The 24,683-nt window shown below is 41.2% G+C and overlaps 2 protein-coding genes across 2 annotated transcripts in view; one reads left to right on the forward strand and one right to left on the reverse strand.

Moving 5' to 3' along the window:
* Positions 1–1,810: 1,810 nt before the first annotated feature.
* On the forward strand, positions 1,811–14,880 carry LOC122841174 (mitogen-activated protein kinase kinase kinase 7-like). Its single transcript, XM_044134248.1, has 11 exons — positions 1,811–2,256; positions 4,161–4,248; positions 4,810–4,911; positions 6,522–6,587; positions 6,697–6,725; positions 6,815–6,952; positions 8,458–8,544; positions 10,338–10,412; positions 10,510–10,616; positions 12,265–12,445; positions 12,530–14,880. The coding sequence occupies exons 1-11, from the start codon at positions 2,098–2,100 to the stop codon at positions 13,520–13,522; spliced, it is 2,025 nt and encodes a 674-aa protein (XP_043990183.1). The 5' UTR covers positions 1,811–2,097; the 3' UTR covers positions 13,523–14,880.
* A 51-nt stretch (positions 14,881–14,931) lies between these two features.
* dnah9l (dynein, axonemal, heavy polypeptide 9 like) overlaps positions 14,932–24,683 on the reverse strand; it is a 28,181-nt gene continuing 18,429 nt past the window's right edge. The window contains exons 50-77 of the mRNA XM_044134247.1: positions 24,422–24,565; positions 24,036–24,218; positions 23,908–23,913; positions 23,702–23,803; positions 23,019–23,153; positions 22,701–22,874; positions 22,458–22,590; positions 22,204–22,306; positions 21,481–21,603; positions 21,175–21,379; positions 20,868–21,032; positions 20,523–20,663; positions 20,216–20,386; positions 20,016–20,138; positions 19,728–19,921; positions 19,413–19,561; positions 19,063–19,190; positions 18,815–18,952; positions 18,585–18,674; positions 18,291–18,482; positions 18,092–18,211; positions 17,414–17,473; positions 17,007–17,189; positions 16,653–16,835; positions 16,395–16,510; positions 15,579–15,691; positions 15,331–15,471; positions 14,932–15,191 (exon numbers count right to left, since the gene is read on the reverse strand). Of these exons, the coding sequence (XP_043990182.1) occupies positions 14,944–15,191; positions 15,331–15,471; positions 15,579–15,691; positions 16,395–16,510; positions 16,653–16,835; positions 17,007–17,189; positions 17,414–17,473; positions 18,092–18,211; positions 18,291–18,482; positions 18,585–18,674; positions 18,815–18,952; positions 19,063–19,190; positions 19,413–19,561; positions 19,728–19,921; positions 20,016–20,138; positions 20,216–20,386; positions 20,523–20,663; positions 20,868–21,032; positions 21,175–21,379; positions 21,481–21,603; positions 22,204–22,306; positions 22,458–22,590; positions 22,701–22,874; positions 23,019–23,153; positions 23,702–23,803; positions 23,908–23,913; positions 24,036–24,218; positions 24,422–24,565 (3,963 nt within the window). The 3' untranslated portion in view covers positions 14,932–14,943. The remainder of the gene's footprint in view (positions 15,192–15,330; positions 15,472–15,578; positions 15,692–16,394; positions 16,511–16,652; positions 16,836–17,006; positions 17,190–17,413; positions 17,474–18,091; positions 18,212–18,290; positions 18,483–18,584; positions 18,675–18,814; positions 18,953–19,062; positions 19,191–19,412; positions 19,562–19,727; positions 19,922–20,015; positions 20,139–20,215; positions 20,387–20,522; positions 20,664–20,867; positions 21,033–21,174; positions 21,380–21,480; positions 21,604–22,203; positions 22,307–22,457; positions 22,591–22,700; positions 22,875–23,018; positions 23,154–23,701; positions 23,804–23,907; positions 23,914–24,035; positions 24,219–24,421; positions 24,566–24,683) is intronic.

Consider the following 24,683-nt stretch of genomic DNA (forward strand, 5'->3'; position numbering starts at 1 on the left):
TCTGTAGCTTTTTCCCCAAAAAAGCTGCCTGTAAGGTGTATTGTATGTGTAGTCTGCCTTGTAAATAAAAAAAAAATTGCAAATTTATCAGTGTTGATGACTTGATAATACTGCAATTTGTCCCACGTAAACAGGATCTAGCTTGTGTAAGCTACGGATTATATCTAACGTGAGCTGATTGAGTTTCTAGAAAATCCTGGCTTGTGGAAACTGGTGCCGCGTCTGAGCAGGTTTGTTGTGTTTGCTCTCAAAAAACTGGAAGGAAATGATCATTGAAACTACAAATCCAGACTTCATCACTGAGAACATGGGCAGATGTATTCGCCATTCAATTGTGGCTCTTATCTGGATCAGGAGGTTTAAAACTGCTTAATGAGGGATTGTCCATAGTTAGGGATACATCCTGTAAGAGGATTTTAGAAATTGTTTCAAGTCAACTGCTGATCGCTGACTAATGGACAGAAAAATAAATCCCTACAAACCGCTCTGACACACATTGTGAGCTCCTGAAGCTGTCGCTCTCTTGAACATAGTTGAAAGGAATAAAGAGACATTTTAAATTTACTGTCCATCTCTGGTGACCTAGAGTCTTTCATTCCAAGGAACTCATTTGCAACTGGACATAACTTCCCTGGGGACCAGCAAAGGGCAAAAGGCAATGTGGGAGATGAGTCATATTATCCAGCAAATAAGCAAAATGTAGTCTGAAGTCAACCAATCAGCAGAAGGTCTTCCACTGTCATATTTCTACAGCATATTTTCCTTTCTATCTTTAAGACTATCTCCTAATGGTTGTTTTACAAACTAAAGGGTTTTTTTTATTTAAAAAAACATAATTGTTTAATAGGATAAAAGTGTCACACTCAGAATTTTGACGTAGTGGTCCTTTAGCATTTAACTTTACTGTCCGTAGCTAACTATGTTTATGGATTAGTTTAAATAAATTTTAATAAAGTGGTTAACATTCTTATTTTTTGGTTTAGCCTCATGAAATAATCTAATCTAGCTTGAGGTGACTTGATACACAAAACCGCATTTTGAAATATCAGGCAGAGTTATGAGAGGAGAACCTAAAGCTGTGCAAAGGATGCTTTAAATTAGCATGTTTTAGCTGCTTAGCTACACTGAATAAGAAAATAAAATCAGCAAGAAACACTATGGAACAAAAGGTGAAGGTTCAACACATGACACACAGGCTTTCACAGCAGCTTCTAGGATGTTTTTAGCAGATGTTTTTCTGTTTTTTTGGGTTGTTTTTTTTTTGCCCTGTGAAGTTATTGATCACTTTTTAGAAACTTAGAGGTGTTGTAATTTCCCAAAGGTGATCCCACCTGTCCCTAAACAGTGTTGTCAGCATGACTTCCCTGCTGATGGTGTCACCAGGTCCTTCCTGTCTGGGTGAGTAACACCCCGTCCCGCTCTGGCTTCTGCGCTCTTTTAATTGCAGAGCATGCTAAGGGTGTTAGACTGAGGGTGTGTGTGGCAGCCAGTGTTGCTACTAACACATCTAGTATGTCAAACACACTATAGGTCGGAGCTCTGTGTCTGTTTGGAGCGCATGAAGAGCTTTAAATAGCCGCAGTCATCCAGGAAGAAGGAATGCCCTGGATGCCAGTGACCATATTTGCACAGCGTCTGCTCTAGACACACTGCACACACCGACTGATGTTCTTATGCAAACCTGCTCATCCGTCTCCCCTCTCATACTTGAGTGTGAGCGTACACGCATTCACACACACACGCACGCACACACACACGCGGTGCTGTAGTTCCACTGAATCGCCACCATAAGGCAATGTAGCTCCTCGTCTGGCTGTGACAGTCGACCTGCTCTGACTCACTGAGAGAAAAACTTCTCCCTCTCTTTCCAGCACTTTCTGGCTTTCTCTTCTTGACACTCTGTTCATCCGACCCAGAACGTCCTATCCTGAACCCGCCGAGGAAATCTTCTGTGCTTCACTTTATCTCCTCCTGCTCTGATCTGGGATTGTAGACTGAGGTTGGACTTAAAGGGTTCTTAACTTTTTCTTTTCTTTTTTTCTTACCCTCCCTGGCGTTGTCCATGAGTGTGTTTGAGTGTCCGTGAGTCAGTATGCCATGTCGTCCCCTGGCTCGTCGTTTGTACAGATAAAGCATGAGGATTTGCTTTTTTACGAAAACTGTGGAGGAGGCAGCTTTGGGAGTGTCTACAGGGCCCTCTGGTTATCCCAAGACAAGGAGGTGGCTGTGAAAAAGCTTCTCAAGATCGACAAAGAGGTAAAAGAGGAGCGAGACAAGTGCATACACAAAGAGTTATTCATTTCTTAGGTAGAGGCGCTCTAATATGAACCCCACATTCAGCATTAATTATTTGAGGGCTCCTGAATTCAACAAGTATCCACTTTCACCTAATTTCCTAGACTCTTCCTCTCCTTCTTCCTCTCCCTCCCTGCCTGGGGTTGAACATGTTTATCTTGCACATACCTTTTCTTGTCCACCTTCTCCTCTTAGTTTACTTTATTATAATACACTGTTGTGCTCCTATTGAAAGCATTGAGGCTCACTTCACTACAGTCCAGCAGGTCTCCATCAGCTACACCCACACTGTGACTTAAACATGATTTCCTGGCATGTTAACAGCACAGAGCTGGTAGTTGTGGCTCTTGTACTTATTTCCTGGAAAGTCTTAGCCACATTTGGACATAACCCCCCCCCCTGAGTTTATACATTTTATAGCAGATCAGGAGAACGTTTCTACTGAAGGCTAATAAATGGCTGTGTCATAATCATGAGCTAAAACTCAAGCCAATTAATTTATAACTTGGGGATTTTTTTTTTTTTTTTTTTTTTTTAAGTGAGGTAGTTTCTCATGCAGGGAAGTAAATTTCATGAGGAAAAGCTGGAAAGTGATTTATGAACCAGAGTTATTGACGGCACAATTTTATAGATCTCTATAAAGTCGTGCAAAATTACATTTTCCTATTTAAAACTTTTTTAAAAAGTCTCATTGGGATTTAACATCAGAATCCAACAAAAGGTAGTGCGTGCGTGACTAAGAAGGGGAAGGATTTTTTTTTTTTTTGTAAAAACAAGTCTAAAAAGTGTGGCGTGGATTTGTATTTAGCTCCTTTTGAATCTGACACCCCTAAATGAAATCCAGTGCAACCTACCAAATAAAAAATAGGATGCACCTGTGTGTGTGTGTAGCTTCATCTCAGTATAAATACAGCTGTTCTGTGACGGCTTCGGAGATGCGTTAGCAGACAAGTCAAGGATAGAGCTGTGGAGAAATTTAAAACAGGATTAGATTCAAACAATAGCCCAAGCTTTGACTATTTCACAGAGACCTGCTCCGTCCATCAAGTTAAAATGAAAAGAATAAAACCTCAGGGTAGGTGGACAGTAGGGTGATCACAGCTAATAGATGAATGGAGCTAAAAGCAGGGCGATTCTGGAAGAGTTTGATAGAAGCTGCAGAAGATTTGAGACAGGGTTGAAGGTTTACTGTCATTTAGGATCGCAGTCCTAAGCATTCAGCCAGAGATACGCTGGAATGATTTCAATCAATTCATATGCATGTGCTAGACTGGCCTAGTCAAAGACCAAACCTACCTATTCAGCTCCTAAATCCAGGTTGGACTTTGTAGAGGGTCTCTAATTCTTCCCTTTGTAAGGACAAATTCGCAGAAATTTCAGTTTGTAGATGTCCAAAGCTGAGAGAAACATGGAGGTATGCAAATGTATACCAGAAATTTAATATGGTTATTTATTAAAAAAAATAAAATAAATAAATGTTTAACACCTTGATTCCTTCCTGTCCTTCCACTTTACAATAATGCACTATTTGTGTTCATCCATCACCTTAAGCCCCGACACTGTACTCTGAAGTATGTGTTGGCTTGGTAGAAATTAAGATCTGGAGCTTCCGTCAACTCTGATGAATGGCATGTTTGTCACCGTGCTGTAGAAACTCAGACTGAAAAACATTTAGCCCTCAGCTACTGCAGGCCCTGTTACAGATGACTAACATTTAGTTGTTTCGTTTTTTTTTTTTTTTGTTTTTTTTTCAACTTAAAGATGGCTTGTTTTATATCGGTGCCAGACACTGGGAAACTTAGGGAGTTTCCCAATGAAAGTGTTTAATGTTTCTCAGTCTGTCTTTGCCTTGTCTCCCCATCCAGGCTGAGATTCTCAGTGTACTGAGTCATAAGAACATCATTCAGTTTTATGGAGCTGTGCTGGAACCTCCCAACTATGGCATCGTCACAGGTCAGACCCCACATCCTGCGTCTTCTTCGTGACACTGATGCACGCGGTAACCTAAAGCTAAGCAGGTTGTTGCAGTTGTGAAATATTAAGTGTAAATGCAGAGATTTACGTTTTAAAGACGATCGTAAGAGTAACACCAGGTGATTCCAGAGGGATTGGACACATTGTCTTGCAGAAATATACAAGCCTGTGATTGTGTCTGTTAGTTTTCTGCATTTGACCAGAGATGGACAAAGTTACACACACATCATCACATCCTCTGATAGCTGTATCTATAAATGCGTTTGAATAATTAGAGGATTCTTCACACCTCGTTTTTCTCCATTTCCTGGCACAAAGTTTGCAACCGAGTCCAGAACGTTTGGCCTGTAATCCTGAATATTGCTGTACAGCCAGAATAACATTTAAACCCAAAAGTACAGCTTTGCCCAGCAACTATGTTGGTTACTACACTAAGAAAAGTACAGTCAGAAGGTGGTATTCACGCTAAGTTATATATAGATAGATGTTAATGTATATTCTGGAGTTTATCAACTTTTGCTTGTGTGTATTGCTTCACAGAATATGCGAGTGGAGGGTCTCTGTATGATTACATTTCCAGTGAGCAGAGTGAAGAAATGGACATGGAGCAAATCATGACATGGGCCATTCAAATAGCCAAAGGTAAACTTTACACATTGCTGTAACTATTTAGGGAGCCACAGAGCCGGAATCATCCGGTTTACAGCTGGTCTGAAGCTCAAATGTCAAAGCCAGCATCAGCAGGTGAAAGCTCACATTTTGATTGGTCAATCTCTAATTAATTAAACGAATGAGTCCAAATGCTTCGTTTTTTTTTCATCAGATTTTTTATTTATAACATACAGTATCCAGCACAAAAGGGTTTTACTGAACAAATTGATCACACAGGGCTTGTACATAAACCCCTGAGGTTTTCCACAAATATCTCATGCTACAATGACAACATGTTTTACGAGGGGATAGGATCAATTTCTTTCTTCAATATTTAAGGACATATCAATAATTTTATTAATAATTAAACATATTTAGGAATAAAGACAGAAAAAAATTCTTATTCTAAAGAAAATGGTTTAGAAATATTCATTGTATCGTCAGTGATCTCCTGTTGTTAAAGTTCTATACAGTAAAAAAAAACAAAAAAACACCTTGTATTTTAAGAAAGTATTTTGGTATTTAAAAGCAAGAGTTAAAAATCTTTTTACTATTTTCAAAAGACGAGAAGACCAGGTTCGTCAACACGTGTATTTATTGAATTTATCTCTATCCTTTAAATCCATATCTGTATCACTATTATGATAAAAATAATTGAATTCTGTTCTTGCTCTTGGTTTAGGTTTTTACCAGCCAAAATTTTAATTGGCCCACATTTGGCTACCACATTGAAAATATTAACGGAACCTCTGGTGAAGACCGATGAACACAGCAGAGCCGATAGATTAATGATAAATCATTAATACAATCCATTAATGTTTCTGGTGGTTACATGGCAAGATGTGACAGAGCTCAAGCGGTAAATGGTAAAAGTACAAAATGTACATTTTCTAAAAATTAAATAGGCTTTAAGGTAGATTACAGATAAAATAGCAGAAGTTATTCTTTTTTAGGTCATTTTCAGCCATGCATCTTGTTGAAGAAAATGATTCTGATCAATAAATCTGGATAATCTGGTTCTTGAAGAACTTTAAAACAACCAACATATTGTATTCTGTGTGCTTGTTAAGGTGGAAAAACAGAACTGTGGCCAATAATCAAAGCAAACGGACCAACCCTGTATGACAAAACTAAATCCAGAAAAACGCAGTCATACAGCTTTCAGTGATACTCCCACCTGGTCTGGTGGGAGTATCACTGACCTAATTACTTTTTCCATTACAGACTTACATCAGAACTGGTTTCCATGTAGTTTTGATAAAGAAAACAAACAAGAATACACAAAACAGCACATGACGACACAGTGAAAAGATGTTTTCAGAAATCTCTCCACAATCTTGGCACTCTTCTTCTTTGGTATTTACTACAGCTCTTCTTTGCCGATCCTTTTATGCTCAGTCTGCTTGACATTTTTAGTTTAGTGATTTCCAGAGATGTTCAAGTGGATATAAATCCCAGCTTTTCTGTTTAGATAATTTTTTTCTGCCTCAGTCTTTGTAATCTACAACTAGATTTGGCATACTGCTACATCACTGTATTAAAACTTATCAGAAAGTCTAAAACATGTTGCTTTTCCTTCTTGGGACTTCACTTCCTGCCAGGGATGCATTACCTCCACGCAGAAGCTCCAGTCAAAGTGATACACAGAGACCTCAAATCACGAAACGGTAACATGATCCTTTGTTCAGCTTCAGTCTTGTGATGCATTTGCTTTTGAGCAACAGCAGCAAACTGCATGTTGCTAAGCTCTGACCGGACTTTGTTTTCTGGTTGCAGTGGTAATGACTGCAGATAAAGTGCTAAAGGTATGCAACAACAGTCTTATCATTTATTTATAAAGATATACTTCACATTTGTAACGGGACACTTTAATGTTCTCATGTTGGGGTTTCAGATATGTGACTTTGGAGCCTCTAAGTTTCTGTCTCACACCACCCATATGACTGTGGTGGGCACTTTTCCCTGGATGGCTCCTGAGGTTATTCAGAGTCTACCCGTCTCTGAGACCTGTGACACCTACTCATACGGCGTGGTAAGTTGATTACATATGTAATCATAATGTCGCAATCAGTGGCTTTGAATTTATTTATTTTTTTAAATTAAATGTATCTACACATTTAGTCAGAAATTTGCGTCTAAAAATAAAAAAATAATGATGAAAATAAATTAATTCAGTAAAGCAGTTCAGCAATTATAACTCTTACACACAGTGATTTATATTCTAAGTGTTTATTTTGAAATGCTTACCTACCCAAAAGTCAATTTTCAAAAAATTGATATAATTGAAAAGTTTATTTAAGTTACGCAGCGAAACAAGTAGGTTAATCCCACTCAGACTGATAAAAAAAAAAAAAAAAAAAACAAAAAAAGATAACTTTTAGCTTAGATTTAATAAAAACCAATTGCCGATCTAGACATCTTTTGGTTGAGGGTCCTTTTGCATGAATTACCAAATCAATACAGCATGGCATGCAGGTGATCAGTCTGCAGGACTGCTGAGGTGTTGAGGAAGCGAAGTCTGCCTTAAGCTCACTTGCATTGTTTGGTTTGACAGCATAGCTGCTCTGTGGGGTTTTGGTTTGCTGGCCAGTCAAACACAGTGGTCAGACCACGGTCATTAAACAAGTTACCAATAATTCCACACAAACTGCATCTCATAAAGCTTGTCAGTAGAAGAAAGAATGAGGCGCTCTTTTTATTAGGTGATGGCTGCTCTGATTTTAGACTTCATAAAAACCCAGTAGACCGGCACCAGCAGAAGACACAACACCCCAAAACGTTAATGACGTCACACTCGACCTCAAGCAGGTTGGTTCATGTGGTTCCCTATTCTTTTTCCAGACTCTGGGACCTTGATTGCCAAATGAAACACATTTATTTTAAATGGAACAGAGGTATTTGGACCACCAAGGAACAGTCGAGTAATTTTTCTCCTCAGCCACGTCTAACATCATTTTTGGTTGAGAAGTGCTTGAACACAATAGATGTGAGATTTGTTGCCCATTTCTGGGGCTACAGCTCCGCATGGTGGCTCTGAACCCACCGACCGGCCTCCGTCTCTTCTTGTGAACTTTTAAGCAGGGTCTTTGCCTCAAGACTGTGGTCATTCCTGTTGCTTTTTCTACCACATTTTATTCTTCCACTCAACTTTCCGTAGTTAAAAACTCAGTCAACATCTAGCTTTTTTTTTTTTTTTTTTTTTTTAGCAATGACCTTATGTATGTTGCCCTCCCTGTGGTGTCTCGTTGACTTGCTACTGTATGACTGTCAATTCAGCAGTCTGTCCTAGGTTGTAACACAAACATACTATATTTGCACTCATTTTTTATTGTTCATATGCAATATTCTAATTATCTGAGGAACCGAATCATTAGTTGTAAGTGCTAGTAATAACATTTCAAAGAAGTAAACACTTAAAATGTACTTGGTGTGAGTTTATTTAAATAAAGCACATCATTTCCTCACTTTTGTACCATATTAATACCAATCTGGATTCAGACTGTCTCTTTGTAAATAATCCTAATGCCTTGTTGCCAGGTGCTGTGGGAGATGCTGACTCGGGAGGTTCCTTTCAAAGGTTTCGAGGGGCTTCAGGTTGCGTGGCTGGTGGTGGAAAAGCAAGAGGTACTCTCCACATGCTCACACACCTTCACTAACCCGCCGCTAGCATGCTGACCCATCAGAGTCCCAGACAGCCAAAGGCACAATGTGATGCTCTCATGGTTTCCACTGCAAGCGCTTTTGGCCGAGTATTTATAGGCGTGATGTCAGGTCTGTGTTCATGTAAGGCCTGGATACACAGCAGTGGAGCCCAGCCAGGCTTTCTCCAGGCTAGAGGCTTTACAAGCACGAGAGAGAGAGAGAGGGAGAGGGAAAAATGTAGCGATGGGAGGGTTGATTTTAGAGATTCACAAGAGGTAGGCTATGGTGGTTACTCAAGGTCTGTGTTTCAGCTAATGACCTCAGCAGCCACACATTTACACGCACACAAACACGGACACTGGTGGTCAACAACCAGGAGAACATGATTCCGGCATAACTACCAGCTAATCTCCAAATACTCTCCCTAAATAACTCTTAAAGAGAGGCTGTCTCTCTCTTCTTCTTTCCCAGTCTGTCTGATTTCCCCTCACCATAGCCACACAGCTCTTCCTGACCCTTCAACTCGTCCTCTCTCCACTCTGAGTCGCAGATATTTTAGGATTAATCCCCAATGAAAAAAAAAGTTTCCATTTACTGCCCTGGGTTATGGTGCTGTTTTGGCTTATTGAGACCTATGATTTTGCTGCCAGGGTTTTAAATCTGTAAGTTAACCGAATTGAGTTTCTGCTGCCAGTTCCCTGATTATTAGAATACATTTCAAGACATTTTCTGCAAATGTTTGAAAGGATGATTTTTTTTTTTTTTAAGCTTTAAATTAACTGAACTCAGCTGTGCTTTCAGTTAACGATCTACGTTTTAAAGTACTGCACTTATTTAAACGGACACACACAAAAAAGGAGTTTCTGTACTACTGCTCTGATATCATTTTGTCTTTTATCAAATAATAAAATACAAAATGCCGCCATTATCTTACTACCTCAAATGTCCTTCAAAAGGAAAACTTTCAGTTTCCAAGTAAAAAGCCAGAGAAAAACAGCCTACATACATTCACAAGGCTTTACAGACGTCCCCCAAAAACACCAACTCAACCTACTGCCTTCAGAAGTCGCCTTACATTTAAGCAAACTCCACTGTATAGAAATAACAAAAGTTTGGTTCACAGAGAGCATTAGCCAAAGAAGGTGCTAACACACCAATGGTAGCTCTGTAGGAGCTGCAGGTGAAAAGACAATATTAGTCGGACACTACATGAGTCTGAGTTCTATGGAGGAATCGAAAGAAGGAAGTCAAAACAAAGCATTGAAGAGTCATTAATGTCGAACATTTCATTTTTGAGGAATTTATCTGGGAATGTACCAGAAGAAGTACAATGATAAAGTTCTGGCAGGATCTCTAGGGGAAGAGCACAAACTGTTCACAGAGGAAAAAAGCAGTAACTCTAAGTTACTTGACTGGACATTTTTTTAAAGAAATCATGATTGATTACTGGATCGAAAAGGGCAGCTCTTTCAAAGTCCCAATGATGCTGTTCAAAACCCATCTTGTCATTTAGTTGTAATTGCAGGGGTTGACAAATGACAGCAAGCTAATGTGCTAAGCTAAGATGGCAGGTCTGGCAAACATACCTGCTGCACATTAGCGTGCCTGGATTGTCACCACAATGTTATGATCCACCAAAATAGGAGGAAGTGCTGCCTCACAGGGCCCGTTTCCTCATCTGCTCTTCTTGAATGCCACTGTTGCATATTTGGTCACAGATAGTTTCTTTGTATGCGTGTGTGTGTGCGTGTGTTTGTTTGTGTTTGGGCATCTAGAGGCTAACCATCCCCACCAGCTGCCCTGCAAGTTTTGCAGAGTTGATGCGGAAATGTTGGCAAGCAGATCCAAAGGTAAGACAAACTGCCTGTGGGAAAACGTGTGAAACATTTTGTTTTCCTCAGTTGGAAAAAGGAAGTTTTCACATTCTATTCTCGGTCTAATCTGCAGGAACGACCGCAATTCAAGCAGGTGCTGCTAACCTTGGAGTCCATGGCGAACGACAGCAGGCTGCCAGACCAGTGCAACTCCTTCCTTCATAACAAGGACCAGTGGAGGTACACACGCATAAACACAGAGACTGGTGCAAAAATAAAAGATGACACATAAAAACCTCTGAATGATCAGAAGCACTCGACGATTTACTGTGTACGCACATGTATTCAACAACACCGGACACATGCACACGTGCAAAAGTCTGTGTGAATCTGAAACTCAGAAGAGAAGCTGCATATGTGACCCTGCACTCGGCTTGGGTCTATATTAAGCTCCCTGGAAAGTGTCCATGGAAGAGATTCCTCTACTCCTCCACAGGGGAGGAGGGAGGGAACACAGAAAAGTTGTGGGGTGGAGGAGGGTGGAAGTGGGACATGGAGAAAAAACATCAAGTGTAAGTCAAAGCGCAGAAGTTTAGGGAGGAACAGTAAATGTAATGTGCGTGAAATCTGAAAAGTGGAAAAAGAGAGAAACAAATGAGGATGGAAGCAAAAACAAGGGCGGAGTGACGAAAGGAGGGAAGGAGAAGTGGGCATTGGACCAGAGGAAGGAGGGTGTGAGATTCTGTGCATATTTAACATGAGCACAGCGAAGGCAATCATTTCTGAGTGAAGGTTTGGGCATGGGTGGAAAAACTTGGACACAGAGGTGGCTGTGGGGAGGGGAGAGGCAAAGCGCAGAAGGTGAAGCGGTGGGATGAATGCGTGGGGAAGTGGTGCGCTGAAGGAACACCGGAGGCATGGCCGTGCATCCAGGCTCAGTCTATATTTAGCTGCCGAGAAGCGATTGTTTGTGAGAACATGCTTAAAGATCACAGTCAGGCACTCGCTCCAACAGTGGCCTTTTGTGGAAGCAGACGGTACTGCAGCAAAAACATGCTGCACTGCTGTTCTGGGCTTTTTTCTGATTTTACAGGTGAGTCGTGAAAGCACTCTTGCAGGGAATCTACGGATAGATGTCAATGAATTTGTTTCATGTCTGTTCTCGGTTTTCATTGATGGGAATCCTGCTTTTGGAGATCTTTCAGTCTACTTCATATTGTCAAACAGGCCTCTCTAAAGTAATTATTTTCATGTTGCAGGTAAGATAGGAATCAGTCTTGTGCGTAGTCTGGTGTGAAATTGAGCTCTCCCCCATTTTTTTAGAGCGAGGTAAATAGACTTAACAAGATAAAACCAGATTGAGTTAGGTTTTTTTTTCTTTAAGCCTAATTTTTCAAAAATGTTATTTGTAATTTACCGACAGGATCTTTGATATAAATGAGGAAAAGCCAAAGTAATCCGAGTGGGGGTAAATACTCTTTTTCAGCATAGTATATAGAATTGTAGTCTTGCAAATAGCTGTAAGTTGATATTTTGGAAATAAAATAAGCACATTTTGGTTTAAAAAAAAAATTAAAAAAGAATGGTTGAGATGCTGTTATTCACATTTTTTAAAACAAAATAATACGAAATGGATTCTGAAATGCAAACAAATCTCAGATGACTTGCCCTTCAAAACTCAAAGTTTAAATGTGTTTTCATTTATCATGAGAGATGTCGTTTTTCTAAAACAATAAAGCTCTGCTTGTGTAATAAAAGCAGCTCAGCCCATCAAAACACCCGCTGTGACATTTCATAGATTTTCTTATTTTGAGAGGCTTTTGGTGTGCAGTCTGGTTAGTCATAACTAATATTTTATCTGCATGCATCTTTGCGTTGACTTTGGCAGATGTGAAATCGAATCAACCCTTGAACGCCTCCGGAAGCTGGAGAGGGAGCTGTACTCCAAAGAGAAGGAGCTGGAGGAGAGAGAGAGGAGGCTCAAACTGTGGGAGGAGAGGCTGATGGAGAGGTCCAACATGACTCCCAGTCCCACCTCTTTACTCATGGACCGCTCAAACATTTCCCCGGTAAGAACGAGCCTTAAAATACTGCTAAAACCAGATACGTTCGGAGAGCTATTTCATCACTCCGTCTTTTCCTCTTTTGATCAGTTCTTCACACCAATGTCCATCGGTTCCTCTGGCTCCTTCTTCCGCTCACACTCCCAGGACTCCAACAGCGCCAGCCTCAGCAGCGCAGGGGTCAGTAGCGCCGGTGTCAGCTGTCTCCTCCGCACACTCAGCAACGGGGACACAGAACGAGGGAGTAGTGCTGTTATGGAGAGGGGCTTGGGTTCTCTCGACAGCGGCAGGCTGCACGTCATGCTTCGAGGGCTACAGGGGAGGTTCGAAGAAGACAGGGAAGACGAAGGTACTATTGAGGAGAAAGATTGGGGGCATAAGGAACAAAATGATAGCGGGAGTCTGGAGGGGGCGAGGGTGCAGGTAACACTCAGGAGCTTCCCGGGAGGCGTCGTCGAGAGGGAGGAGAGAACCTGGGAAGAAGGGGACAGGGAGCGAGGCGGCATGCAGAGAAGCAGAGTGACCACCATAGTTCGAGGGTATTCGGGAGGATTCGGCGAAACAGAGGAGCAGGGTGAGAAAGATGGGGGCTGGGAGATAGAAAAATTAGGGGACAAATTAGAGGAGAGAGGGGTGGAGGGAGGGATTGAGGGAAGCAGGCTGCCATCCATGTTTAAGGGTCTTCGAGGGAGTTTTGGTAGCTTGGGGGACATGCTGTCCTTAGATATGGATGAGATGGGGGAGATGGACAGACTTGGCGACATGGACATGAATGTGAACATGGGCGACCTGGGAGTGATGAAGGTGAGGGGTCAGGGCGTCAGGAGCGAAGTGGGCGTCAGAGGTCGCAGGAGTGACATGGGGGTTGTGGTCCAGGGTGTCAGGGGTGACCTCAGCGAGGCCATCAGCCAGAAGATAAGAGGCGAAGTCGGGGTTGTCGGTCGCTCCGGGATGCAGGTGAGCATGCGGGCATCTTCCAATCAGAACTCTGTGAAGAGCTGCAGCGTGCGACACGGAACAAAGATCAACATGGCGACCTCCGCCATGGACATGATGGAGCTCGACTGGTCCGACAGTAACTAGGAAACACATGGGTACACGCGGTCACGGCAAGGAGAAATGGAAAAGTGGTTTAACTTGTTCACACAGACAGCATGTGAGCTACAGGTTGTGTCACAGCCTTCAGATGAGGCAGATACAAATTGTTTTTAAGAAAGTTTAATAATGCACCCATGTGTTTCAGGAGAGAAAGTACAGTAATCCAAGCTCCTTTCAGACATCAGCTTTTTAACATAACGACTGCAAAGGCCACTTTTACATGTCTCATATCTCCTGTACATGCAAATTCATTCATTATAGAGATTAAATCAGCTGTCGACAAGAATTTTGATTCCAGCTGCAAGTATGTTAGATTTTCAGCTTAACTGGTCTGACCAGTCAGACTGAATGCACCTGGCATAACACCCGGTGTATATCTACTGTTTATGTCTTCATAAACGGTGTCTCGCCGCAGAAGCGCGCACATTGTCTGTAGAGCGACTGTTCTGTCGCTTCAGCCAATCACACAACAGTTCCTGCACAGTGGGAGTGGTGCTAACCAGACAGGAAGAGCATCGAGAAGGCACATTCAATTTTACAATGATATGCTCAGTTTGCAAAGTGTCACATTGACTTATAGAAACAGCTAAAGTGTTAAATGTTAAACACTTATAAGGTCAAGCTTTGTAGTTGAAAGTCTTCACACCAAGGAATGCACTCGCTCTATAGACGCGTCTTCTGCAAACATTTGCTGAACGCCTGCAGATTTGCTCTGCAGTGACATCCGTTGCTTGAAATAGGTACTGCAGCTAAAGAAAGGGTTAAAAAAAGTCTTTTAAAAATGAGTCAGAGGAAGCACAAAATATAGAACGGGTTTCTAGACAGGAAACTATTTTCAAAGACATCGAGACATGTCTGCAGTTCTTTCACACTCCAAGACTTGCACCACATAATACGAACAAGGTCTTGACTTTGGGAAAGAATATGTTTTCTAGATCTGTAAACGTGACCTTTGTGCTTATTCTGATATGTTCTGTTAGCATCAGATAAACACAAACAAGCGTGTCTGAAAGGTGCGAAGTGTGCTGTCCCGACAAGTTCTCAGACTGACTTCACCTGTGTAATTTAAATAACTTTTAAACTGCTGCATAACATACTGTATGAGGTACAAGTGTGACAAAACGATGCACTTGAATGCCACACTAATAAGGCAGCACTGTCGTTTTTTGTTTTTTTCTCCTCCTGCTTTTAAGGTATTTTGTAGTTTGTGGATTTGATTTGTTAAACATGCTTAGACTTCATCAGTTCTAACTGTGATCTAGTGTGAGAATTTTTGGCATTTTTCCCCCCCTCTGTATATTGTATCATTTTTCAATAAAAAGAAAATGTTTGATTCCACTGCAGCAACAGTGCTTTAGTGTAGCGTAAAAGTAAAGGAGACGTAGTCGGGAATTAGCTCAAGCTATTCAGACACTGAGCAGCAGGGCCACTCCGGCCAGCACCCACTTGGCTGGGCGCTCCCTGGTTTTCAGACTAAAAGTCCACACATATGTCGGTCCTCTGATCTTGGTCTTGTAAAGTGGACATTCATAGATGTTTCTGGTCTCCTGACGGTCGTTGGGCACTGCTCGGACTGAGATCACAGGCATGGCTGGAGTCAGCTCTTTCAGGCGAGCCTCAGCTATCACTCCAGTCTGGGTGTCCCACCTGGCACCTGGGATACAGTCAGAAAATGAATGAATGAAGCGGTATTTTCACACCGGATATAGTCTACAAATGCCCTCCAAGCCCACACAATGGGTCATTTTGTTATTCTGGAGCTGCAGTATGAAAGTACAAAACACAGTGTCTACCTTCCATGTACAATCCATACACATATGCACCCTCTCTGGCAGGCTGGTTGAATTCTTCCTTATATTTCTTCGTTACATCTACGGTAAGGTTCACTTTATCCAGAGGCCATTCGTTTTTACGTGCCAGAGACTGCATCACAGCTAGAAGACGGGAACAAGTTGAAGACATGTGCTTGTGATAATGCTCTTCCAGGGAAAACGGTCATGTAGAAATCAAGAGAAGCTGTTCTATGTCTCAGTTGTGTTACCGGTTAGGAAGGACTGCGGGTTGAACAGTCCAGCCAGCCAGACCACACTGGGGAGAGACAGGTCCTGAGTCCAGCTGTCCAGCTCTTTACAACGCTGCATCACATCGTTGTACCTGTTGATAATGAGTGTGCTGCACTTTCTATTACACTTTTAAATAAGGTTTTAAATATTCTAATTCACATTTAAATGAAAACGTTTTTACCATTTCATATTTTACTATTTTACGTTACCACAGTTTGACTTTTTCAGCCTCTATGCATACACACATACGCACATTTTTAAATCCTTTTTCATAAATAGTAACAAATATTATTTACTCTCTTTAGTTGTTTATTTTATTAGTTTTACTTAATTTCTTTCATCTTTTCACTGTTACTTGTTAATACTCAGCGTTCTCTTGTAGACACAGAATACTCCCCATAAAGCATTTTCTGACAGAATCTAATGAAAAAGGTTATACACATAAAGACTGATTGATCGGAAATTGTGTTGGTCACCGATAAGTACAGCCTTTTTTTTTTCCCCTCCTGGGGGTCTTTTGTGGGCTCTAGTGTCCCTTATTTGAAAGTAGACTGACAGGAAAGGGGGAAAGACATGCAGCAAACGTCGACTGGGTCCGGGAATCGAACCCGCGACCGCCGCATCGAGGACTGAAGGCCTCCAAATGTGGGTCGCGCTATCCCCTACGCCATCACAGCATGCCCTACGTACAGCCTTTTGAGTTGCATTAGACATGATACTAAATTATTCTTGGTACCTAAAGGTACCTTCTAAAGAAGCATTCACAAACACTCCAATACAGCTGAAACACATACCATACAGCCAAGCCGTAGGTGGAAGGGTAGGCCAGTTTGGTCCAAGTATCAGGGACGCTGTCAAAGAACAAGGTTGTCTGCAGCTTCTCCATCTCAGAGGATATGGCCAGTTCACCCTTTACATAAACAACTATATTATGTCACTAAGTACATGGAAAATACATGGAAATAGGAGAACCAACCTAGCATCAGGAAGACTTTAGGACACAAGAGATCTAATAATGAAACTGCTGTTCATTAATTCATCTTTCTACATACTTTGAGTCCGAGGTCGAGCTCCTTCAGTGAGCGGCGGATCTCAAAAATGAGCATGTTCATACGCTCACATTCCTGGAAGCAGACTAGGATGTACGGCGACCGCTCAGCCGTTTTGGATGTTATGTCCGACATATTGTATTCCTCTGGCAGCTTCTCCAGAATTTCATCTAAAATAGTTTTCACCTGCAAGTGAAAGTTTTTTTTTTTATTCATCAACACATAGGAAAAACATGTTGATGACATTAGGTTCGCTGATATATTCTTGTCAGAATCTGAGGAGAAGTTCTGGTTTTGTTACTAGTTGAATATTTTTGCTGGTTTTAGTTTTTTTGCTCTAGGAAAGATAATGTCCACCTTTTCCTCCAGCGTCTGTGAAGCTCCCTCTCCCATCACAGCATCGGGAGATTGCAGTTCCAGCAGAGTGTGAAAAAGATTATCCGACGTCACGGTGAGAAACTCGATTTCTGCATTTGGGTGCAATCCGTAATGAACTGGGCTTTCGTGGGGCAGCATCTCATCTATGAATTCATGGTAGCCCTGAGATGAATCAAATGCAATTAGTGGGCGAATGAATCTGACGTACTTTCGGAGACATGCAAATAAAATGCAGAAATATGCCTTGCAGACAGTGAGGCCCTCGGGGTTAGTTTGGTGTGTGCGTTACATTGCAGCTTGCTTCATGACATGTTTAAAATCAATAAAGACCACAGCAAAGAAACTAGGATGATTAAACCGCATTAGCAATATTTGCTTTAATTTACCTGATAATCCAGATTGGAGGGAACAACAAAACCCGGTGCCAATGACAGTTTACGATCAAACTGAAAAAAAAAGAAAATTAATAAATTACTACCTGTTAGATTAATACTTTGGACAAAGCACTAACATTTCCCTGATAGTGGCTAATCTGATCATCTTGATTATCACGAGTCAAAGTGAAACAAATTCTTAGGCCGAAATGGAAATTCACATTCAGTATGGCCTCCATAAAGAGGTGGGAAGAAATGTTTGCCCACTTTAGAGATTTCTTCTGTCTTCTCTTTTTTTTTTTTTTTTTTTTATCTCGCTACAGCATTCAGATTATACATTTTTTCTCAAACTAAAATAACCTAAACGTAAAATTAAATTTCTAAATAAGGATTTTTTTTAACTAAGGCAAAAAAGTTGTTCAAACAAAAATTTTTTCTATGTGAAAAAGTAATTGGCCCATAAACCTAGTAACTGATTGTGGGTCTTTCTCCATCAGTATATTCTCGTAAAGAGTGTAATTTAGGATTCCAGTATCTGTAGAGAGCCATCCAGAAGAAAACACGTCTGGACTATATAAATGATAAACGAAAACAAAGTCTCAAAGCATATAACTGTTAAAATCAAGTCTTAGTCATTTTCATCTTCGGCAGAATACACCCAAATGTGCTCGCCTATTTTTAAGAACCAACCTGGTTGGGCTGCATATATTCTTCCAGGTAAGTCCTGCAGAGTCGCCTGTCCCAGTCATCAGTGATGTGACCTCCATACATAATCTCCCCAAACAGATACCTCAGGTCCTCCCATGGAACCTTCGTCAATATAATTTCAATTCAATAACTACTAAATGCAAGTACCACCGCAAACAATCCCAATAAAAACGTGCGGCACCTGTGCATTAGCCTCCAAGTAGTTATAGAGAACATTAACTGATATAGTAAGGTCTCCAGTGTTGAATGGATATTTTCTGTTCCAACCCTGTGGTCCAAACTTTCTCCTCTCTGCCACACAGGCATGAAAGTAGCACAGAGAGAAAAGGATGGTCTTGAACTCCTGCTCGCGGCTGCACTGGTCCAGAATGTCCTGTAGAGAAGCCAGGTCGTGATTAATAAAGTATGCAGCAAGAAAACCTTTAATAAAAGTATCACTATAAATGTTTTGTGAAAATCAGAGAGAAAAGCTGACCTGGTCAAAGTTATCCAAAGCTGCATGGAAATTGGCATGCATGCCTGTAGGAGGTTCATTGGTGATCTTGATGGCATTTTCCAGAATGCCCTAAGAAACATGCAGAAAAAGAAAAAAAATTATACTTATGTATGTATTTAGCATTTTAGGCACATTACTCTGTAAATGGTTCAGAGAGACAGTGTATGAAGAGGAAAAAAAAGACACTACTGCATGTAAACAACAGTTACCTGTGGTATAATGTGTTCTTGGGGAGTAGATGTTGGCTCTGCGCTCATAAACACTCGGTAGTCCGGATGGCTGTCCTCACAGCAGCACTCCAGAAGCTTCTCAAGCTTGCCCAGCCAGCGAGCAACCAGGTGGATGTTCTGTAATTAAACATCATTTGTGCCATACTTAAAACTCAGCTTAGTGTAAACACCAAAACCACAAATATGCATAAAATCAGTTTTTATCCATTATTTTCTTGCAAGCCGACCTGCAGTATGACCCAGTGACCCTCCATGGCAGCCTTCTCCATAGCAACCTCAGCCACACTCTCTTGTCCTTGACCCAAAGACACATTGTGAAGCTTTCCCAGGTCTATAGTGAAGCCCAGCTTTCTTCCTGAGAACACACATGGATATTGTTTTTTTTTTTTTTTAATGCATGCAAAAACAGAAAATCCATAAATTTAAAGATTAAAATTGAACAAAATAAATAAATAAATAATGGCCAGGCAATTCTGTGTAGACCCACAGTGCTATTGTCGCTAATATGCATATGTTATGTTTTGCAAAACACTGCAGGCAATTGATTTGTGCATGCATGCTTCTTTGTGTTTATTACCCAATGATTCCACGTCTTTTAGTGGATCCACTCCAGGTGAGAGAATGAAAAACACGGGAAAGGCAGGACCACTTTCTCTAAACGATTTAGCAAATTCTGACTTTCGACCCTCAGTGTACTTAACCCCCAGCTTCTCCTCCACAAAGTTCCTACAATATACAACAAAGAAGTGTACAAAAGGCTCATTCTTTTAAGAACTGATGCAACCATATACGTCGATTTCATATTCATGCAAACACGAAGCAATACCTAAAAAAAAAAAAAAAGCCAGGTAAAAACACAAAGGGAAGAAAATAAAAATAAAACCCAGATCACCTAAGAGCATATGTCATCCGGTCTGGTCTCAGGGCTCTCATCATGATCAGTTTCTGAAGGGAACTTTTCCCCTTCCATTCCAGGGGAAACTTCTCCTTCTCTGGACACTCCGACTCAACTAGCTTCTTCCAGCGCTTGGGTGAACCTTCAATGTCCCGATCCAGACCCCGAAACTCATCAGTAAAACTCATGACCTTGGCACAAACAGGCAACAGCATATGAAGCTGATTAAGCTGTGGTTTATTCACAGACAGCGCAAACAAGCCCAGTAAGTCTGCAGATGTGAACCTTGATGGCGCTCCATGCCGAGTTGGAAAGGAAGTCAAGGGGACTGACATAGTTGTGGTCAATGTTGAAGCGTAGCAGGAAGTCGAGTTCTCGCACATCTATCTCCTTGCTCATCAGGAGCAGCTGGGAAAAGGAAAACACAGGCATACAGAGTTAAAAAAAATTTTTTTGTTTTTCTTTACTTTGTCTTAAATACACACCTGGAAGGTTAGCTGAGCTGTAAACGTGAGCTTGTCTCTCTCAAACAATCCCCTGCTGATATAGTTGAAGGTGGAGTACGTAACGCACTCAATGAGCGTGTTTACTCTGCTCTTTACATCCTCACAGGCCTCTGCCATCTCCACTGCCTTGTGGAAAACAATGTTGAAAGCCTGAGAACACAAAACACGTGGAGACGGTCGTTTCTGCGGTTCATTCATCAGACCACAGTCATCGGTTTCTCATGCATCTAATCAGATTTATTAGATTACAACTGTGAGTCAGCTCCCATCCTTGCCCTCTGGTTACCTTAAGGCTGAACTGGTACATGGGGTTGATCTTGTTAAGGTCATTCATGATGAAGTAGAGCAGAGAAGCTCTGATGGCAACAGGGCGATAGTGCTCTCTGGCTTCATTTATTTTTACTTCGTTAACTTTAGCTTCCAGCACCTAAGAGAGAGGGATTTCAAAAAAAGCATGAAGAAAGATAAGATAAACACACCTATCAATATAAACTAAACAACACGCAGTTGAGAAATTTACATGCCTACATCATAGAGGTAAGCTTTGATAGACTTTAACCTTCCAATAATGCATTCAAACTATTTTCTAGCAATACATCAGGAATCACCAACTAAACATCTGCCCATTTACTTTCATTTCAATCTCAGCAGCAGTGTGTTTTGTTGTCTCGAGTTTCTCCACCAGCACGTTGTCGCCAAGAAAGTTACTCTCTGCTGCAGAGAGTCTGGTCAGCAGCTCGTCCTCCAGGAGCTTCAGTTCGATCTTAAACATGTTCTGTTGTAATGTAAGTTCACTCTGCAGAGCAAAAAAATAAATAAACATAAACTCATTAAAAGACGCTATAATTATACTAATTGTAAATGACTTTAAAAGGTTTCTTTTAAACCCAAATGAAACCGGTCAATGGTAAAGCAAAAGACTCTCTGATTTAGCCCACCTTCAGTTGCTCGAGGTCTGGTCTCTCCTGGTTCACCACCTGGGCCAGGAGCTGGTCTTCCAGTCCATCTCTGGTCACTGTAAAGTTAATGAGGGTGGTCTGGGCCTGGATCTCTGGTTTGTAGTGCGGGTTGGCAAGTTTCGTGTGAAGAATCAGTCTGAACCCTGGGTGGAAGAAACACTCTTTGTCCCCCACCTTTATGCAGCTGCAGCAGGGAAGGGAGAAATTGAGAGGAGATTTTCTTCAAGTGAAAGAAACTAAAGCTTCTCATAAACATGTATTCTCACGTTGGTATCAGTCTGTTACCTGCCCTTCTTTATTGTGTGTCGCCCCAGTAGAGGGTCGATGACTGGGTCAATAGTTTCCTCCAGGTTTTCAATAAGCACAATGTCACCAGCCACCACAGCCTGCTCAATAACATCTACATACCTGAAGAATAAATGAACATCATGAGGGAATATTGCACAAATGCACCTTTGAATGAAAGAAAATGTGTTGAATGTTGCTCTACAGAGCAATAAGTCTTGTACACTTCCTTTACAAGTGTCTTTCAAATGGGTTAATACGCTTGAAGCTTTTTTTTATATCTAGCTACAATGTATTTTGTTAGGATATTAGGTGATGGACAAGACAGTGCATAATTGTTAAGGGAAAAAAATTATATGAAAACAAAAGAAGGCCATTGTTGAAGTCTTTTGAACAAGGTTTTGATGCAGCCATGAAGACGACACACATGAGATGAAAATAAATATGTTCACCTGCTTACAAAATAGAGAAATACTAATGGCACATATGAAAACAGGAAAACAGTGGTAGCAGCATCATGCTGTGTGGATGCTTTTCAAAGTTCAACTGGCAGGAATACTTTTACGAAGGTCCTGTATGCACAATTTATTTTCAAGAATTTGTAAGTAAGGTTCATGAGTGAAATTGAGAACATTGTTGTTGACACATAATCAAACTGTCTTTGATGCAGAGATCAACCACTAAATACTGGACTTAAAGTACAGTAAAAAAGAAACTACTCACCCTCTCTGCCCTAGACTGACTACCTTCAGAGTGTTGCCGTAGCGACTCTTGATCCACTTGATACCTTGCAGCTGAGGATCAATGAGAAGAGGCCAACGTTCACCTGCAGCAAACCACATGTTACCTGGAGTTGTCCCAGCACCGGTAAGCCAACCTTCATCTTCATCATCTTCAACCTTCATCACTGTTTGTACTGAAACAGAAAAGTATTCACTGTGATCAGATGATGGAGAACATCTTAAACCTCTACTTACAATTGATGAGAATGGTGGCATTCTGGGTGGACATTTTGTCTCCTGGTAATCCTTCATTGTTCCACTGGGCCACTGTTGCATCATCAGTCAACATCAACACTGGATCCAAGCCCCCAGCCATTGGGATGGGTACCTGGTGAAATGATAAAAGAGGTGAGCATTCAAAACAAGATGCAGGTTTAGACAAGAGCACAGACGTAACTTTCTATAATCATACAGCACTTGTAAGAGAACATCCAGAACCTTCTGACTGCGCAGGAATGGCATCCAGAGGTTGTCCAGCAACTCCTGCCTGTACTTTTTAGAGAAAGAGCCGGCGTAGGAGATGAAAGCTGCAGTTAGCAGGACATCCCCACAGAGGGTTTCCTCCTGTTCGTGATACTGAGCTACTGAGTGGGCCCAGCGCACATTCTCACTCTGGAACACACACACAAAAGCATAAACCAAACTTAATGAATATTCACACTCAAACTGTATAGCTTTAGAATTACATGGTGAATACATTATTGAAATGTTTGTTTCATATTCAATGTGCATGGATGTTATTAGATGTGTGCCCACCTCTAACCCCTTGACAAGCCTATTTGCCAGCTCTATTGTCTTGTTGGTGCGGTTGACCTCTTCTTGAAAACGTAGTTTCTCTGCTGTGGCTTTCTCAAAAGCTGTTGTCAGTGTTTCCAAGTTACCATCCAGCTCCTACAGCCAAACATATTTGTCTTAAATGTTTGAGTGTTTGGAAAGAAGCATGGGTAAATTCTTATTTCCCATTGAATAAACCTGATGGGGACACCAATAGACTTGTATGGTATAGAAAAAAATAAGCAACTGTAGAGGGATGCAAAACAAGTTATTAGTAAATAAAAACATAAGTAAGAAAATAGGCAACCCAACATAAATTTTCATTTTGTATCTTTAATTTCTCGTTGTAATAAGTTGTTTAGTGTTATTTCAATTAGTCCGTGCAATTCCATACATAACCACTAGGTGCGCTGACGCGTTGGTGGCGTAGAAGAATAAACACCCAAGAAGAATAAATCTTCCGCTTGAATGTGAAGGAAGCTCAACGTGTGTGACTCTACATTACCCTCGCCCATCTAAGGTTGCAGGGTAACACAACCAAGTAAAAATGTGCTGCATTTCTGCAAATAAGACCAACTTTTGCTTGAATATGTTTGGTTATGGTTTAGATAGCCCAACATTTAAACATGAGTCAAAAAAACAAGACAAAAAAGAAAGGAACTCACTGAAAGTTTTTTCCTGATGACTTCTAGCTTCTCAGCAGCTTCTACTAAATCGGCATTAGCCTGAGAAAGACACGTCCTCTTCATCTCCACCTCACAGGATACCTAGACAAACACACATACTTCGTATCTTATTGAGTAAAACAAATCTCAAACACAATTATCTTCACCGTGAATAAAACATGAAATGGAGAAGATGATACACTTACAAAGATCTGTCCAAGGCAGCACAAAATTTAGGGAGAAGCACATCTGTCAATAACAACTCAAACCCATCACCTTTCACTTAGCTTGGGTGAAAAGAAATATTTGTTGCAGCCGGGGTTTCTGTGTGCACCTCATGGAAGTGGATGATGTTGATCACCCAGGCACAGAGGCCAGCAGCGGCTGAGGACTTCTGTCGCACAAACTCTGGGTTGAACTCTGGGTCTTTGAGGTAGTCGTCTCTTACACACCTCACTGTGGACTCAGGGATGTGCTCTTTGTCAAAGTTCACCAAAGCCTGCAGAAAGTCATCAATCTGGACAGCAAAGGCTTTGGCAGGTCAGAACAACAACGCAGCTTTGCACAAATTTTATTCTGATTCCTGCATGTGCTATTTTTTATCGGACTTAATGAGGGTCATGAGGAAACTAACAACATGAAGGAGGCTCAAAATTTAGTAACTGTCACCTGATGCCCTCTTATACGTTTTGGCTTGAAGAACATCATGTAATGCTTCACCTTGCTCATAACCATCTTGGAGGCCTTCCAGCTGCGATCTTTGGGGATTCGGCCCTGAGGGGACAGCAGGACCAGAACAGCTGCCGAGACGTTGGCGACAATAGCTGGAGGGTTGGGAAAAGTCCTGAGCTCTGTCAGATTCAACTGGATCACACAGACATACATGAACACATATGCTCGTGACTTCATCTTTTGCATTTTTAAACTGAAAGACATCAAATGATTTATTAACAACATGACATTTGATAAATGCATCAATTAC

Source organism: Gambusia affinis, linkage group LG12 (genome assembly GCF_019740435.1).
Source record: "Gambusia affinis linkage group LG12, SWU_Gaff_1.0, whole genome shotgun sequence".
NCBI lineage: Eukaryota > Metazoa > Chordata > Actinopteri > Cyprinodontiformes > Poeciliidae > Gambusia > Gambusia affinis.

Bases quoted from the DNA above. Each gene is read 5' to 3' on its own strand.
- LOC122841174 (XM_044134248.1), top strand. From the start codon at position 2,098: ATGTCGTCCCCTGGCTCGTCGTTTGTACAGATAAAGCATGAGGATTTG. The intron at 2,257-4,160 runs GTAAAAGAGGAG...CTCCCCATCCAG, and splicing joins TTCTCAAGATCGACAAAGAG to GCTGAGATTCTCAGTGTACT. The intron at 4,249-4,809 runs GTCAGACCCCAC...ATTGCTTCACAG, and splicing joins CAACTATGGCATCGTCACAG to AATATGCGAGTGGAGGGTCT.